This window comes from Oncorhynchus mykiss, chromosome 15, assembly GCF_013265735.2.
Source record: "Oncorhynchus mykiss isolate Arlee chromosome 15, USDA_OmykA_1.1, whole genome shotgun sequence".
In the NCBI taxonomy this organism is placed as follows: Eukaryota; Metazoa; Chordata; class Actinopteri; order Salmoniformes; family Salmonidae; genus Oncorhynchus; species Oncorhynchus mykiss.
The window spans coordinates 64,279,165-64,297,800 of NC_048579.1; the positions used below are offsets into that span (position 1 = coordinate 64,279,165).

The 18,636-nt window shown below is 51.4% G+C and overlaps 1 protein-coding gene across 1 annotated transcript in view; it reads right to left on the reverse strand.

Moving 5' to 3' along the window:
- Nucleotides 1-18,636, reverse strand: part of LOC110490780 (staphylococcal nuclease domain-containing protein 1) — a 369,157-nt gene that overhangs the window by 260,352 nt on the left and 90,169 nt on the right. Inside the window, exon 16 of the mRNA XM_036944950.1 lies at nt 17-126. Within this exon, the coding sequence (XP_036800845.1) occupies nt 17-126 (110 nt within the window). The remainder of the gene's footprint in view (nt 1-16; nt 127-18,636) is intronic.

An 18,636-nucleotide genomic window follows, 5' to 3' on the forward strand; every position in this document is an offset into this window, starting at 1 on the left:
TGAATGTTGCGCTTACCTCTCTCTGTAGTACCAGCTCCTTGGTGAAGGCCATGGCCTCGTCGCTGAAGGGCTCAGCCACCTGCATGCCGCCGGGCATGTTCCTGGAGCCGCGCGGACACTCGATACCTGGCCAATGAGAAACACAGAACAAGTGTCAACAAAACAGCCAATAAAAATAACTACGAGGTTAGACAACATTTAGACAGGTTAGAATGTTGCGGTCAAACAAGTTGAAGTTGCCCCTAACAACTGATACATGAGTCAAAATCTGACATTTATTTCAATCCCGTAACAACCCAGCTTTAGGACAGTTACGATACAACGATGCCACCATGACAGGTGAAGTGGCAATAGAGATTAGTGGAGCTGAGCATTATCGTGGCAGCTAAATGGATAATTGGTAATCGCTGGTCAATCCTAAGCGTTTTCCCCCTCTGTGGTCATGTTGGGTTAACAGTTAACATCCTCTAAATTGCTGTGCTTCAATGACGGCAGCTTCATCCTTTGTTTGGCCGTCCCCTGGCGCTGACCTTGCTATTCATGACTATTAACTGCACTGGGTCTTTTCACTGGGTAGTGGATTAAAAGAACAGCCTGGGTGAGGATGGGAGGGTTGGAGGGCAGGAGGGCTATAGGGGGGCTTGTTATAGGAAAGCTGTGAGGCGATGCATGCTTATCTCTTGCACTCAGAGTTGGCTGAACGTGTGTGTTTGAAAGAGAGCGTGTGTGTTTTTGAATAGTTAATGTGTGAGCAAGTAGGGGTGGTGAGGTGAGGGGCAGTGTGATGTGGTGAGGTGAGGGGCAGTGTGGTGTGGTGAGGGGCAGTGTGGTGAGGTGAGGGGCAGTGTGGTGTGGTGAGGTGAGGGGCAGTGTGGTGTGGTGAGGTGAGGGGCAGTGTGGTGTGGTGAGGTGAGGGGCAGTGTGGTGTGGTGAGGTGAGGGACAGTGTGGTGTGGTGAGGTGAGGGGCAGTGTGGTGTGGTGAGGTGAGGGGCAGTGTGGTGTGGTGAGGGGCAGTGTGGTGTGGTGAGGTGAGGGGCAGTGTGGTGTGGTGAGGTGAGGGGCAGTGTGGTGTGGTGAGATGAGGGGCGGTGCGGTGAAATGAGGGGCGGTGCGGTGAGGGGCAGAGCGGTGAGGTGAGGGGCAGCGCGGTGCGGTGAGGGGCGGTGAGGTGAGGAGCAGTGTGGTGTGAGGTGAGGAGCAGTGTGGTGTGAGGTGAGGAGCAGTGTGGTGTGAGGTGAGGAGCAGTGTGGTGTGAGGTGAGGAGCAGTGTGGTGTGAGGTGAGGATCAGTGTGGTGTGAGGTGAGTATCAGTGTGGTGAGATGAGGAGCAGTGTGGTGAGATGAGGAGCAGTGTGGTGAGATGAGGGGCAGCGCGGTGAGGTGAGGAGCAGTGTGGTGTGAGGTGAGGAGCAGTGTGGTGTGAGGTGAGGAGCAGTGTGGTGTGAGGTGAGGAGCAGTGTGGTGTGAGGTGAGGAGCAGTGTGGTGTGAGGTGAGGAGCAGTGTGGTGTGAGGTGAGGATCAGTGTGGTGTGAGGTGAGTATCAGTGTGGTGTGAGGTGAGTATCAGTGTGGTGAGATGAGGAGCAGTGTGGTGAGATGAGGAGCAGTGTGGTGAGATGAGGAGCAGTGTGGTGAGATGAGGGGCAGTGTGGTGTGGTGAGGGGCAGTGTGGTGTGGTGAGGGGCAGTGTGGTGAGATGAGGGGCAGTGTGGTGAGATGAGGGGCAGTGTGGTGAGATGAGGGGCAGTGTGGTGAGATGAGGGGCAGTGTGGTGAGATGAGGGGCAGTGTGGTGAGATGAGGGGCAGTGTGGTGAGATGAGGGGCAGTGTGGTGAGATGAGGGGCAGTGTGGTGTGAGGTGAGGAGCAGTGTGGTGTGAGGTGAAAAGCAGTGTGGTGTGAGGTGAGGAGCAGTGTGGTGTGAGGTGAGGAGCAGTGTGGTGTGAGGTGAGGAGCAGTGTGGTGTGAGGTGAGGAGCAGTGTGGTGTGAGGTGAGGAGCAGTGTGGTGTGAGGTGAGGAGCAGTGTGGTGTGAGGTGAGGAGCAGTGTGGTGTGAGGTGAGAAGCAGTGTGGTGTGAGGTGAGGAGCAGTGTGGTGTGAGGTGAGGAGCAGTGTGGTGTGAGCCGAGGGGCAGTGTGGTGTGAGCCGAGGGGCAGTGTGGTGTGAGATGAGGGGCAGTGTGGTGTGAGGTGAGGAGCAGTGTGGTGTGAGGTGAGGAGCAGTGTGGTGTGAGGTGAGGAGCAGTGTGGTGTCAGATGAGGGGCAGTGTGGTGTCAGATGAGGGGCAGTGTGGTGTCAGATGAGGGGCAGTGTGGTGTCAGATGAGGGGCAGTGTGGTGTCAGATGAGGGGCAGTGTGGTGTCAGATGAGGGGCAGTGTGGTGTGAGGTGAGGAGCAGTGTGGTGTGAGGTGAGGAGCAGTGTGGTGTGAGGTGAGGAGCAGTGTGGTGTGAGATGAGGGGCAGTGTGGTGTCAGATGAGGGGCAGTGTGGTGTGAGGTGAGGAGCAGTGTGGTGTGAGGTGAGGAGCAGTGTGGTGAGGTGAGGAGCAGTGTGGTGTGATGAGGGGCAGTGTGGTGTGATGAGGGGCGGTGTGTTGAGGTGAGGGGCGGTGCGGTGAGGGGCAGTGCGGTGAGGTGAGGGGCAGCGAGGTGCGGTGAGGAGCAGTGTGGTGTGATGAGGGGCAGTGTGGTGTGATAAGGGGCAGTGCAGTGAGGTGAGGAGCAGTGCTGTGAGGTGAGGAGCAGTGCGGTGAGGTGAGGAGCAGTGCGGTGAGGTGAGGTGAGGGGCAGTGCGGTGAGGTGAGGTGAGGGGCAGTGCGGTGAGGTGAGGGGCAGTGCGGTGAGGTGAGGAGCAGTGCGGTGAGGTGAGGAGCAGTGCGGTGAGGTGAGGGGCAGTGCGGTGAGGTGAGGGGCAGTGCGGTGAGGGGAAGTGCGGTGAGGTGAGGGGCAGTGCGGTGAGGTGAGGGGCGGTGAGGTGAGGGGCAGTGCGGTGAGGGGCAGTGCGGTGAGGGGCAGTGCGGTGAGGGGCAGTGTGGTGAGGTGAGGAGCAGTGCGGTGTGGTGAGGGGCAGTGCGGTGAGGTGAGGGGCAGTGCGGTGAGGTGAGGGGTAGTGAGGTGAGGGGTAGTGAGGTGAGGGGCAGTGCGGTGAGGTGAGGTGAGGGGCAGTGCGGTGAGGTGAGGGGCAGTGCGGTGAGGTGAGGAGCAGTGCGGTGAGGGGCAGTGCGGTGAGGTGAGGGGCAGTGCGGTGAGGTGAGGGGCAGTGTGGTGAGGTGAGGGGCAGTGCGGTGAGGTGAGGGGCAGTGCGGTGAGGTGAGGGGCAGTGCGGTGAGGTGAGGGGCAGTGTGGTGAGGTGAGGGGCAGTGTGGTGAGGTGAGGGGCAGTGTGGTGAGGTGAGGGGCAGTGTGGTGAGGTGAGGGGCAGTGTGGTGAGGTGAGGAGTAGTGTGGTGAGGTGAGGAGCAGTGTGGTGAGGTGAGGAGCAGTGTGGTGTGGTGAGGGGCAGTGTGGTGAGGTGAGGAGCAGTGTGGTGAGGTGAGGTGAGGAGCAGTCTGGTGAGGTGAGGATAGGAGCAGTCTGGTGAGGTGAAATGAGGGGCGGTGCGGTGAGGGGCAGAGCGGTGAGGTGAGGGGCAGCGCGGTGCGGTGAGGGGCGGTGAGGTGAGGAGCAGTGTGGTGTGAGGTGAGGAGCAGTGTGGTGTGAGGTGAGGAGCAGTGTGGTGTGAGGTGAGGAGCAGTGTGGTGTGAGGTGAGGAGCAGTGTGGTGTGAGGTGAGGATCAGTGTGGTGAGATGAGGAGCAGTGTGGTGAGATGAGGAGCAGTGTGGTGAGATGAGGGGCAGTGTGGTGAGATGAGGGGCAGCGCGGTGCGGTGAGGGGCGGTGAGGTGAGGAGCAGTGTGGTGTGAGGTGAGGAGCAGTGTGGTGTGAGGTGAGGAGCAGTGTGGTGAGGAGCAGTGTGGTGTGAGGTGAGGATCAGTGTGGTGTGAGGTGAGTATCAGTGTGGTGAGATGAGTATCAGTGTGGTGAGATGAGGAGCAGTGTGGTGAGATGAGGAGCAGTGTGGTGAGATGAGGGGCAGTGTGGTGTGGTGAGGGGCAGTGTGGTGTGGTGAGGGGCAGTGTGGTGAGATGAGGGGCAGTGTGGTGAGATGAGGGGCAGTGTGGTGAGATGAGGGGCAGTGTGGTGAGATGAGGGGCAGTGTGGTGTGGTGAGATGAGGGGCGGTGCGGTGAAATGAGGGGCGGTGCGGTGAGGGGCAGAGCGGTGAGGTGAGGGGCAGCGCGGTGCGGTGAGGGGCGGTGAGGTGAGGAGCAGTGTGGTGTGAGGTGAGGAGCAGTGTGGTGTGAGGTGAGGAGCAGTGTGGTGTGAGGTGAGGAGCAGTGTGGTGTGAGGTGAGGAGCAGTGTGGTGTGAGGTGAGGAGCAGTGTGGTGTGAGGTGAGGAGCAGTGTGGTGTGAGGTGAGGAGCAGTGTGGTGTGAGGTGAGAAGCAGTGTGGTGTGAGGTGAGGAGCAGTGTGGTGTGAGCCGAGGGGCAGTGTGGTGTGAGCCGAGGGGCAGTGTGGTGTGAGATGAGGGGCAGTGTGGTGTGAGGTGAGGAGCAGTGTGGTGTGAGGTGAGGAGCAGTGTGGTGTCAGATGAGGGGCAGTGTGGTGTCAGATGAGGGGCAGTGTGGTGTCAGATGAGGGGCAGTGTGGTGTCAGATGAGGGGCAGTGTGGTGTCAGATGAGGGGCAGTGTGGTGTCAGATGAGGGGCAGTGTGGTGTGAGGTGAGTAGCAGTGTGGTGTGAGGTGAGGAGCAGTGTGGTGTGAGGTGAGGAGCAGTGTGGTGTGAGGTGAGGAGCAGTGTGGTGTCAGATGAGGGGCAGTGTGGTGTCAGATGAGGGGCAGTGTGGTGTGAGGTGAGGAGCAGTGTGGTGAGGTGAGGAGCAGTGTGGTGTGATGAGGGGCAGTGTGGTGTGATGAGGGGCGGTGTGTTGAGATGAGGGGCGGTGCGGTGAGGGGCAGCGCGGTGAGGTGAGGGGCAGCGAGGTGCGGTGAGGGGCGGTGAGGAGCAGTGCTGTGAGGTGAGGAGCAGTGCTGTGAGGTGAGGAGCAGTGCGGTGTGAGGTGAGGAGCAGTGTGGTGTGAGGTGAGAAGCAGTGTGGTGTGAGGTGAGGAGCAGTGTGGTGTGAGGTGAGGAGCAGTGTGGTGTGAGGTGAGGAGCAGTGTGGTGTCAGATGAGGGGCAGTGTGGTGTCAGATGAGGGGCAGTGTGGTGTCAGATGAGGGGCAGTGTGGTGTCAGATGAGGGGCAGTGTGGTGTCAGATGAGGGGCAGTGTGATGTGAGGTGAGTAGCAGTGTGGTGTGAGGTGAGGAGCAGTGTGGTGTGAGGTGAGGAGCAGTGTGGTGTGAGGTGAGGAGCAGTGTGGTGTCAGATGAGGGGCAGTGTGGTGTCAGATGAGGGGCAGTGTGGTGTGAGGTGAGGAGCAGTGTGGTGTGAGGTGAGGAGCAGTGTGGTGAGGTGAGGAGCAGTGTGGTGTGATGAGGGGCAGTGTGGTGTGATGAGGGGCGGTGTGTTGAGATGAGGGGCGGTGCGGTGAGGGGCAGCGAGGTGCGGTGAGGGGCGGTGAGGAGCAGTGCTGTGAGGTGAGGAGCAGTGCTGTGAGGTGAGGAGCAGTGCGGTGAGGTGAGGAGCAGTGCGGTGAGGTGAGGAGCAGTGCGGTGAGGTGAGGAGCAGTGCGGTGAGGAGCAGTGCAGTGAGGTGAGGAGCAGTGCGGTGAGGTGAGGAGCAGTGCGGTGAGGGGAAGTGCGGTGAGGTGAGGGGCAGTGCGGTGAGGTGAGGGGCGGTGAGGTGAGGGGCAGTGCGGTGAGGTGAGGTGAGGGGCAGTGCGGTGAGGTGAGGGGCAGTGCGGTGAGGTGAGGAGCAGTGCGGTGAGGTGAGGAGCAGTGCGGTGAGGTGAGGAGCAGTGCGGTGAGGTGAGGGGCAGTGCGGTGAGGGGAAGTGCGGTGAGGTGAGGGGCAGTGCGGTGAGGTGAGGGGCGGTGAGGTGAGGGGCAGTGCGGTGAGGTGAGGGGCGGTGAGGTGAGGGGCAGTGTGGTGAGGTGAGGAGCAGTGCGGTGTGGTGAGGGGCAGTGCGGTGAGGGGCGGTGAGGTGAGGGGCAGTGTGGTGAGGTGAGGAGCAGTGCGGTGTGGTGAGGGGCAGTGCGGTGAGGTGAGGGGCGGTGAGGTGAGGGGCAGTGTGGTGAGGTGAGGAGCAGTGCGGTGTGGTGAGGGGCAGTGCGGTGAGGTGAGGGGCAGTGCGGTGAGGGGCAGTGCGGTGAGGGGTAGTGAGGTGAGGGGTAGTGAGGTGAGGGGCAGTGCGGTGAGGGGCAGTGCGGTGAGGTGAGGTGAGGGGCAGTGCGGTGAGGTGAGGGGCAGTGCGGTGAGGTGAGGTGAGGGGCAGTGCGGTGAGGTGAGGGGCAGTGCGGTGAGGGGCAGTGCGGTGAGGGGCAGTGCGGTGAGGTGAGGGGCAGTGCGGTGAGGTGAGGGGCAGTGCGGTGAGGTGAGGGGCAGTGCGGTGAGGTGAGGGGCAGTGCGGTGAGGTGAGGGGCAGTGCGGTGAGGGGCAGTGTGGTGAGGTGAGGGGCAGTGTGGTGAGGTGAGGGGCAGTGTGGTGAGGTGAGGAGTAGTGTGGTGAGGTGAGGAGCAGTGTGGTGTGGTGAGGGGCAGTGTGGTGAGGTGAGGAGCAGTGTGGTGAGGTGAGGTGAGGAGCAGTCTGGTGAGGTGAGGTGAGGAGCAGTCTGGTGAGGTGAGGTGAGGAGCAGTCTGGTGAGGTGAGGTGAGGAGCAGTCTGGTGAGGTGAGGTGAGGAGCAGTCTGGTGAGGTGAGGAGCAGTCTGGTGAGGTGAGGAGCAGTCTGGTGAGGTGAGGTGAGGAGCAGTCTGGTGAGGTGAGGTGAGGAGCAGTGTGGTGAGGTGAGGGGCAGTGTGGTGAGGTGAGGAGCAGTGTGGTGAGGTGAGGAGCAGTGTGGTGAGGTGAGGAGCAGTGTGGTGTGGTGAGGGGCAGTGTGGTGAGGTGAGGAGCAGTCTGGTGAGGTGAGGAGCAGTCTGGTGAGGTGAGGGGCAGTGTGGTGAGGTGAGGGGCAGTGTGGTGAGGTGAGGTGAGGAGCAGTGTGGTGAGGTGAGGAGCAGTGTGGTGAGGTGAGGAGCAGTGTGGTGTGGTGAGGGGCAGTGTGGCTAGCTAGTTAGCGTGCACTAACTAGAGGGACGGAAGCTATACTGTTACACTGGCAATACTAAAGTGCCCATAAGAACATAAAATAGTCAAAGGTTAATGAAATACAAATGGTACAGAGGGTGATAGTCCTAAAGTTCCTATAACAACTACAACTTCTTACCTGGGAATATTGAAGACTCGTGTTAAAAGGAACCACCAGCTTTCATATGTTCTCATGTTCTGAGCAAGGAACTGAAACGTTAGCTTTCTTACATAGCACATATTGCACTTTTACTTTCTTCTCCAACACTTTGTTTTTGCATTATTTAAACCAAATTGAACATGTTTCATTATTTACTTGAGGCTAAATTGATTTCATTGATGTATTTTATATTAAGTTAAAATAAGTGTTCATTCAGTATTCGTGTAATTGTTTTTCAAATATTTGTAATAATGACAAATCGGCCGATTAATCGGTATCGGCTTTTTTGGTCCTCCAATAAATCGGTATTCGGCATTGAAAAATCATAATCGGTTGACCTCTACTTCAAACACACACACACACTTGAGCGAGCGAGCATGGTGCAGGGCTCTTCAACAAGCAAACAGCATTCCTCCTCTGTGGCTGCTGACAAGAACCCTCATATCTACGTAAACTAAGTCAACTTTGCAAACTACACACAAGCAAATCATACACACTCAACACTCATGAAAACTCCATCACACATTCACTCATTGTATCCCTCTATCCAATGTGTGCAGCATCTCTCTCTCACACACACACCTCCCCCTATCCTCTCTCCACCCTGTTGCATTGATTCATGTAAACTCAGAGTTGGTTGGTTCTGCTGGGCGCTACACCCAACAGCATTGTGCTAACAAAGCAACATCAGCCTCCTGTCCAAAAAGCCTCAGAGGCATCTTCTAGAAATCTGGAGGCTCCCGCCAATCCTGATTGATCTTTATGCTAACCACATCCGACATGATTGGACTAGAGAAGAGAAAGGGGAAAAGGTGGACCGGGGGTCAAGTTTGTGATGATTGGGTCCTCATTTTGACACTGACTGACTAACCAGCGTGCGAACACACACCCACACACATTTCCTAGCAATGCTGTGTTAGCAAAACTTCCCACACACAAGGACACACCGACGATTCTCATCTCACCCCTCTAACAAAACAAAAACATATTTTCTGTTGAACCCGCGGCATGGCGAGTGCCACAGAGGATGAAGACTCAATTACCTCTTAATAGCCAGTAAATAGTCCCTAGATTAGCATTTAAATTGCCCAGCGTGCGTTCCGCCCCGGCTCCAAGGATGAAGGAAAAAGTCATTTCAGTCCAGCAGCATCTCCAGTATTTTTAGACATGTTTTGGCCAGGGATTGACCGAGTGAGTGGCTGGGCCAGTACTGTATAAGACCGAGAGAGGGGTAGAGAAAGCCAAGCTTAAAGTAAACTGCTTTCACTAAGGGATGTCCTTCTCTCTAGCACAGAGGGTGAGGATGGGAGAGACAAAGGGACACCATAGGGACAATAAAACCTGGGTCTGCGTTTTTCAATGTGGATCAAATCCAAACTAAAACAACAGTTTCAATTAAACGTATCAACTAATCACCAAGCTTTTGATAAGCTGAGGCAGGTGGAATTGCTGGGCTACCCTATGGGGCCAGACCCTTTACCCAGCCCCCGTATGGACACACACACACAAGCAGCTCTGTTCAGTAGTGCTGGCTAGCCAAGCGCATAAGATGTAATGTTTTAAAATCGGTGATCCCGGTGAGCGATGCGCAGGATGAAATACGGCCCTTCCCCGTCCCAGCCTCCTCTGCCCAATCCTCCCTGACACACAAACGTACACAGTCATTTACACACACACTTTCTCAAAAGACACACACAGGTGCCCTGGAATAGCTGCTCTACAAATCACCTGTGGCCAGAGCATATGTGCTACTGAGCACTGTGGTTCAGACAGCTCCATGTTTTATTCAAGCAGACAACTTCACCCCTGTGATGAAAACACTCTCTCTCTATCATTCCCTCTCACTCCCTTCCCCTCTAAATCTTTAATTCCCTCCCACCTGCTCTCTCTTTTCATCACTTTCTCCATCTCTCCTTGCCCTCTTCTTTCCTTTCAATCACTTGCTCCCTCCCCTCTTCCTCCCCCTACATCCCTCTACTTCCCCCTCTCTTCCTCCCACTACATCCCTCTCTACTCCCCCCTCTTCCTCCCCCTACATCCCTCTCTACTACCCCCTCTTCCTCCCCTACATCCCTCTCTACTTCCCCCTCTCTTCCTCCCCCTACAGCCCTCTCTACTTCCCCCTCTCTTCCTCCCCCTACATCCCTCTCTACTTCCCCCTCTTCCTCCCCCTTACATCCCTCTCTACTTCCCCCTCTTCCTCCCCTACATCCCTCTCTACTTCCCCCTCTTCCTCCCCCTACATCCCTCTCTACTTCCCCCTCTCTACTTCCCCCTCTCTACTTCCCCCTACATCCCTCTCTACTTCCCCCTACATCCCTCTCTACTTCCCCCTACATCCCTCTCTACTTCCCCCTACATCCCTCTCTACTTCCCCCTACATCCCTCTCTACTTCCCCCTCTCTTCCTCCCCCTACATCCCTCTCTACTTCCCCCTACATCCCTCTCTCTCCCCCTACACCCCTCTCTACTTCCCCCTCTTCCTCCCCCTACATCCCTCTCTCTCCCCCTACACCCCTCTCTACTTCCCCCTCTTCCTCCCCCTACATCCCTCTCTCTCCCCCTACACCCCTCTCTACTTCCCCCTCTTCCTCCCCCTACATCCCTCTCTACTTCCCCCTCATCCTCCCCCTACATCCCTCTCTACTTACCCCTCTCTTCCTCCCCCTACATCCCTCTCTTCCTCCCCCTACATCCCTCTCTTCCTCCCCCTACATCCCTCTCTTCCTCTTCCTCCACCTAAATCCCTCCCCCTACATCCCTCTCTTCCTCCCCCTACATCCCTCTCTACTTCCCCCTCTCTTCCTCCACCTAAATCCCTCTCTACTTCCCCCCCTTCCATCCCTCTCTTCCTCCCCCTACATCCCTCTCTACCTCCCCTACATCCCTCTCTACCTCCCCTACATCCCTCTACTTCCCCTTCTCTTCCTTCCACCTACATCCCTCTACCTTCCCTTCTCTCCCACTCTTCAATTGCAAGTCACAAACAGTGAAGTGAGAGGACGGTCAGAGAGGCTTGGAAATTGCATTAGAGCTTTTAAATTTAAATGGACATTGAGAAAAAGTGCGATTGGATTAGCGAGGAAGAGGCGGGGGTTGCTTTGCTACACATGAGTAACATTCTCACTGAGTGTTTATGCTTAGAATATTACAATGTTCTTTGAAAAACAGGTACATGTCTGGGAAGCTTTTACAGCATACATACGTGGAGCAATAATACAATGATCAGTTACTATTAAGAAATAAGATGAACAGAAAATTGATAAACTTGAAACAGAGCTCAAAACGCTGGAGGGGGAATATTGGTCCAATCCGAATAACATTTCTCTGGTAAACTTGACGAAAACCAAATACGGGCTGAAAATTCCCTGTACAGGTTGAAGCAGAGATGGTATGGATCAGGGGAAAAGGCAGGAAAACCGTTGGCCAGTCAATGGAAATCTAGAGAAACAGATCGGCAAATAGGTGGAATCAGAAAAAAAGACAGGCAAGCTGATTACCAATCATAAATAAACAAGATAATTTGAGACTTCTATCAGGAACGTTCTACTTCAAACAGTCCTTTAGATATGCACAAAGCAGAGGCATTCTTTCAGAATCTGAACCTTCCTAAAATAAAAGAGGAAGACAGGAACTGGATCCACCGTCCAATTACTTTGGAGGAATTGACCGAAACGATAAGACAAGCAGCCACAGGGTTGGACTGGATACCCAGTGATTTCTACAAAAGGTTTGCAGAGCAGCAAAGCCCAGAAATATTGAAAACATCGATTGACACAGGTGAGCTCCCACCTTCTATAAGTGATGCAGCAAACATCCTAATCCCCAAAAAGGGAAAGGATCCCCATGAGTGCGGGAGATACTGTCCAATTTCCTTAATAAAGTCAATTCTGGCTATGAGGGTGAATCATATCATTAAGAAAATCCTAAATCCAGACCAGGTAGGATTTGTGAAAGGCAGAACTTCATCTGACAATCTATTGCATGTCATCTGGAAGGCAAAATATCTGGATACTTCAGTGGCAGCCTTATCCCTAGATGCAGAGAAAGCCTTTGATAGGGTGGGCTGGGACTACCTGCATTATATTATAAATACATTTGGATTTGGACAGGGCTTTCAGAATATTATTAAACTTCTGTACAACGACCCCAAATCCATAGAAGTCACTGGCGGACTACGATCATCTCCATTTTCAGTAGGAGACGAGGCACGAAAAAAGGTGACTCTCTCTCTCCACTCCTATTTATTAGAGCATTAGAACCATTAGCCGAAGCCATTAGGCTGCATCAGTCAATAAAGGGGGATAATATAGAAGGTAGAGAGAATAAACCACTGCTTTATGCAGACGACATATTACTAATAATGTCAGGCTCCCAACATATGGCCTTAACTAGACTTTATAAATGCATTTTCAGAGACATCAGGCTATAAAGTAAACTGGACCAAATCTGAAGTAATGCCGCTATCAAAACATTGTCTGAGAAATGAGTTCCTCAGCTGGGGGTTTCAATGGGTCCTTAAAAACATGAGGTACCTGGGGATCACATTAAATCCTGGTCTAGAGAAGAAGATTTCTGAAAACCTTGACCCACTACTGAACAAAATTCAAGTCCAGTTTAAGAGCTGGGATAAGCTACAAATCGTATTATGGTGTAGGATACAGGTTATAAAGATGGTCATTAGCATGTTACCACTGTCCATACCTGCCTATACCTTTACATCCAGAAAGAAAGTGATTACGGAGTTTGTTTGAGCCGGTAAAAGGGCCAGGATGGAACTAGAGAGATTACAGGAAACGACTGAGAAGGGAGGATTAAAATAGAGAGATTACAGGAAACAACTGACAAGGGAGGATTAAACTAGAGAGATTACAGGAAACGACTGAGAAGGGAGGATTAAACTAGAGAGATTACAGGAAACGACTGAGAAGGGAGGATTAAACTAGAGAGATTACAGGAAACGACTGAGAAGGGAGGATTAAACTAGAGAGATTACAGGAAACGACTGAGAAGGGAGGATTAAACTAGAGAGATTACAGGAAACGACTGAGAAGGGAGAATTAAACTAGAGAGATTACAGGAAACGACTGAGAAGGGAGGATTAAACTAGAGAGATTACAGGAAACGACTGAGAAGGGAGAATTAAACTAGAGAGATTACAGGAAACGACTGAGAAGGGAGGATTAAACTAGAGAGATTACAGGAAACGACTGAGAAGGGAGGATTAAAGCTCCCCGACATGCAATTATATCAAGAAGCCTTTGTAGCTGCCCAAATAGGCTCTCTTTACGGAGAACTCTAAAGAGGCCAATTTGGGTGGACATGGAGGAAGAAGTTAATGCCCCATTCAGAACATCAAATTATTTGAGCTAACAAAACGTAGGACTGCAGAATCCCATAATGTCCCATACAAAAAAATATATGGAGTCAGATACATGAGAGAGAGAAATCTTCCTGACAAACTCTGCTTCGTTATGGAACAACCCAACATTGAAAACAGGGGGACACATGGTTTTCTGGAAAGCTTGGTATAGAAAGGAGATAAAGAACATTGGTTGTCTATATCAAGAAAACTTGTTTACCTCTTTTGAATACGGTCCAAGTATAATTTACAGAAACAAGGCTTTTGGAGGCATCTCCAGCTTAGAGATTGTATGTTTAAGGTAGGACAGAGTAACAACAAATTCCCTGTACATTCCAATAAGTGTTAAAATAGAAATCCTTTGCAAATTACCACATACCGCAGGGTTTATATATAGCCACCTTATAGGTGGATTTAATGGAACTAGTAAGGGCGTAAAAGCTGTATGGGGGAAAGACCTGGATGTAACCTTTGGAGCAGAGAAATGGAATATAATAGTACAACAGATGCTCCTCCCTATGAGAGATGCCCGAGAGTTCGACCGATTATGATTTTTCAACGGCGATACCGATTATTGGAGGACCAAAAAAGCCGATACCGATTAATTTGGCCAATTTTTTAAATGTATTTGTAATAATGACAATTACAACAATACTGAATGAACACTTATTTTAATATAATACATCAATAAAATCAATTTAGCCTCAAGTAAATAATGAAACATGTTCAATTTGGTTTAAATAATGCAAAACGTTTCAGTTCCTTGCTCAGAACATGAGAACATATGAAAGCTGGTGGTTCCTTTTAACATGAGTCTTCAATATTCCCAGGTAAGAAGTTTTAGGTTGTAGTTATTATAGGACTATTTCCCTCTATACCATTTGTATTTCATTAACCTTTGACTATTGGATGTTCTTATAGGCACTTTGGTATTGCCAGTGTAACAGTATAGCTTCCGTCCCTCTCCTCGCTGGGCTCGAACCAGCAACACCAGCCACCATCGAAGCAGCGTTACCCATGCAGGGCAAGGGGAACAACTCCTAGAAGGCTCAGAGCGAGTGACGTTTGAAACGCTATTAGCGCGCGCTAACTAGCTAGCCATTTCACATCGGTTACACCAGCCTCATCTCGAGAGTTGATAGGCTTGAAGTCATAAACAGCGCAATGCTTGACGCACAACGAAGAGTTGCTGGCAAAACGCACGAAAGTGCTGTTTAAATAAATGTTTACGCGCCTGCTTCTGCCTACCAGATACTTAAGATACTTGTATGCTTGTATGCTCAGTCAGATTATATGCAACGCAGAACACGCTAGATAATATCTAGTAATATCATCAACCATGTGTAGTTAACTAATGATTATGATTGTTTTTTATAAGATAAGTTTAATGCTAGCTAGCAACTTACCTTGGCTTACTGCATTCGCGTAACAGGCAGTCTCCTTGTGGAGTGCAACAAGAGAGAGGCAGGTCGTTATTGATTTGGACTAGTTAACTGTAAGGTTGCAAGATTGGATCCCCTGAGCTGACAACGTGAAAATCTGTCGTTCTGCCCCTGAACGAGGCAGTTAACCCACCGTTCCTAGGCCGTCATTGAAAATAAGAATGTGTTCTTAAATGACTTGCCTAGTTAAATAAAAGGTATAAAAAATATATATATATAAAACATATAAAAAATCATTAAAAAAAAAAGTAAAAATTAAAAAATCGGCAAATTGGCGCCCAAAAATTCCAACGTCCGATTGTTATGAAAATTTGAAATCGGCCATGCCGATTAATCGGTCGACCTCTAATTGAAAGTGTTCAATAGGATTTATAGAACTCATCTGAGGTCGAACAGAATAGGTTTGATAGAATCCAGTCTCTGCTGGAGCTGTCCATCAAGTACAGGCGACATGAAAGCAGGAAGCACCAGTGACTAGATCAATAAAAAAGTGGTCAGATGAAGCAGATGCTAAGCTACAGTTTTGCAGCACAGACTGTAATATGTTCCGGGATTCCTCCAACGGCATTGAGGAGTACACCACATCTGTCATTGGCTTCATCAATAAGTGTATCGATGATGTCGTCCCCACAGTGACTGCATGTACGTACCCCAACCAGAAACTATGGATTTACAGGCAGCATCCGCACGGAGCTGAAGGCAAGAGCTGCCACTTTCAAGGAGCGGGACTCTAACCCGGAAGCGTATAAGAAATCCCGCTATGCCCGCCGACGAACCATCAAACATGAAAAGCGCCAATACAGGACTAAGATTGAGTCATACTTCACCAGCTGTGACGCTCACCGGATGTAGCAGGGCCTGCAAACCATTACAGACTACAAAGGGAAGCACAGCCGAGAGATGCCCAGTGTCACAAGCCTACGGACGAGCTAAACTACCTCTATGCGCGCTTCGAGGAAAATAACACTGAAACATGCATGAGAGCACCACCTGTACCGGAAGACTGTGTGGTCACAGTCTAAGACCTTTAGACAGGTCAACATTCACAAGGCCAGAAGGATTACCAGGGCGTACACTGCAAGCATGCGCTGACCAACTAGCAAGTGTTTTCACTGACATTTTTCAACCTCTCCCTGTCCGGGTCTGTAATACCAACATGTTTTAAGCAGATCACCATAGTGCCTGTGCTCAAGACAACTAAGGTAACCTGCCTAAACGACTACCGACCCGTAGCACTCATGTCTGTAGCCATGAAGTGCTTTGAAAAGCTGGTCATGGCTCACATCAACACCATCATCCCAGAAACCCTAGACCCACTCTGATTTGCATACCGCCCCAACAGATCCACAGATGACGCAGTCTCTATTTGCACTCCACACTGCCCTTTCCCACCTAGACAAAAGGAACACCTGTGAGAGAATGCTATTCATTGACTACAGCTCAGCGTTCAACACCATAGGGCCCTCAAAGCTCATTAATTTGCCTAAGACCCTGGGACTGATCACCTCCCTCTGCAACTGGATCCTGTACTTCCTGATGGGCCGCCCCCAGGTGGTAAGGGAAGGAAACAACACATCCACCAGGCTGATCCTCAACACAGGGGCCCCTCAGAGGTGCGTGCTCGGTCCCCTCTTGTACTCCCTGTTCACTCATGACTGCACAGCCAGGCACGACTCCAACACCATAATTAAATTTGCCGATTACACAACAGTGGTAGGCCTGATCACAGACAACGACGTGACAGCCTATAGGGAGGAGGTCAGAGACCTGGCCGTGTGGTGCAAGGACAACAACCTCTCCCTCAACGTGATCAAGACAAAGGAGATGATTGTGGACTACAGGAAAAAGAGGACCGAGCACGCCCCCATTCTCATCGACAGGGCTGCAGTGGAACGGGTCGAGAGCTTCAAGTTCCTTGGTGTCCACATCACCAACGAACTATCATGATCCAAACACACCATGTCAGTCGTGAAGTAGGCATTACAAAACCTATTCCCCCTCAGGAGACTGAAAAGATTTGGCATGGGTCCTCAGATCCTAAAAGGGTTCTACAGCTGCACCATTGAGAGCGTCCTGACTGGTTGCATCACTGCCTGGTATGGCAACTGCTTGGCCTCCGACCGCAGGGTGCTACAGAGGGTAGTGCGTACGTCCCAGTACATCACTGGGGCCAAGCTTCCTGTCATCCAGGACCTCTAAACCAGGCAGTATCAGAGGTAGGCCCTGAAAATTGTCAAAGACTACAGCCACCCTAGTCATAGACGGTTCTCTCTGCTACCACACGGCAAACGGTACCGGAGCGCCAAGTATAGGTCCAAGAGGGTTCTAAACAGCTTCTACCCCCAAGCCATAAGACTACCGAACATCTAGTCAAATGGCTACCCATACTATTCACATTGCTGCCCACCTCCACACCACTGTCACTCCCTGTTGTCCTCTACGCATAGTCACTTTAATAACTCTACCTACATGTACATAGTATCTCAACTAACCGGTGCCAACGCACACGGACTCTGTACCGGCACCCCACAGTATATATAATTTTTTACTGCTTTAATTACTTGTTACTTTTATCTCATATTCTTATTATTATTACATTTTTTGAAACTGCACTGTCGGTTAGGGGCTCGTAAGTAAGCATTTCACTTTAACTGTTGTATTCGGCGCATGTGACTAATAAAATTTGATTTGATGATCCATTTGTTCTGTGACTGTCCAAGCTTACATACCTTTTGGCATAAGGTCTACCTGAAAATCCTGCTTTGCTTTTACTGAATATCACTAAGGATATATGATCGACCGAGAAGCTCATGTTTAAACTGGCTAAAAGTTGATCTAGCCACAGCCAAGAGTCATAATGAGACGCTGGAGGGAGAAGGACCCTCCCTCGTATAAGGAATGGTACATAGCCTTGGCAGAAACAGCTTCATATGAAAGATTCATTTTATAAAATGAATGGTAAACTCGATAACTCTGGGGACATTTTCTCCGAGATAGAAAGAGATTACAATCTGTAAAGGCCTGATAGACTACAGACATACATAGACGACTGGTAGGGGTACGGCCTTTTCTTCCGTTATAATAGTTATGTGGGTGAAAACCGATAAGGTTGTTTCCTTTTCCCATCTTCTTTACTGTCCGGTGCCAGTCGGGGGATTGGACACACCTACCCATTCAAATGAGTGGCTGGGTGTGTCCGGGCTTTTCATTGGTACTGTATATTAATCTCTGACAAGTTATTGTTTAGTGCTAAATGTAATTCAATTGCATTGTTATATTGTGAATGGACACAAAATCTGATTACAAAATATATATATATATAACCTACCGGTCAACAGCCAGAAAATGCATCAATTTCATCAAAAGCTCAATTTAATGAATTGACTATAAAAACACATGTGGGCGGCAGGTCAGAGCTTGTGTCAATTTCTTCCAATTGCTACTTAATTTCACTCAGGAATTGAATTCATTGAACTTGTAGATAGTTGGCGAATCCACTTTCTCTCTCCATCTCTCTCGGTCTCTGTATTTCCCCCTGCTTCTCTCCTTCCTTCCCTCTCTCTGCACCCTCTCCTTTCTTCCCTCCACTCAGTTCCCGGTTGTATGGCACCCAGAGGTTGAGGAATGGGTGTGTGAGGCACAGCGGGTGAGGCTGGTATGGCATGGAGCTAGGAGGCTGGTATGGCATGGAGCTAGGAGGCTGGTATGGCATGGAGCTAGGAGGCTGGTATGGCATGGAGCTAGGAGGCTGGTATGGCATGGAGCTAGGAGGCTGGTATGGCATGGAGCTATGAGCTGGGAGGCTGGTATGGCATGGAGCTAGGAGGCTGGTATGGTATGGAGCTGGGAGGCTGGAATGGCATGGAGCTAGGAGGCTGGTATGGCATGGAGCTAGGAGGCTGGTATGGCATGGAGCTAGGAGGCTGGTATGGCATGGAGCTAGGAGGCTGGTATGGCATGGAACTAGGAGGCTGGTATGGCATGGAACTAGGAGGCTGGTATGGCATGGAGCTAGGAGGCTGGTATGGCATGGAGCTGGGAGGCTGGTATGGCATGGAACTGGGAGGCTGGTATGGCATGGAGCTGGGAGGCTGGTAAGGCATGGAACTAGGAGCTGGGAGGCTGGTATGGCATGGAACTAGGAGTCTGGTATGGCATGGAGCTAGGAGTCTGGTATGGCATGGAGCTAGGAGTCTGGTATGGCATGGAACTAGGAGGCTGGTATGGCATGGAACTAGGAGGCTGGTATGGCATGGAGCTAGGAGGCTGGTATGGCATGGAACTAGGAGGCTGGTATGGCATGGAACTAGGAGGCTGGTATGGCATGGAACTAGGAGGCTGGCGGGAGGTAAATGCGGCTGGGGGTAAATGCACCACACAGAGCCGCTTCCTGCTGGGCGAGTCATTCCTCCCACTCCTCCCCTCAGATCTCTCATCTAGGGATCATTACCCTAGACCAAGGATGGT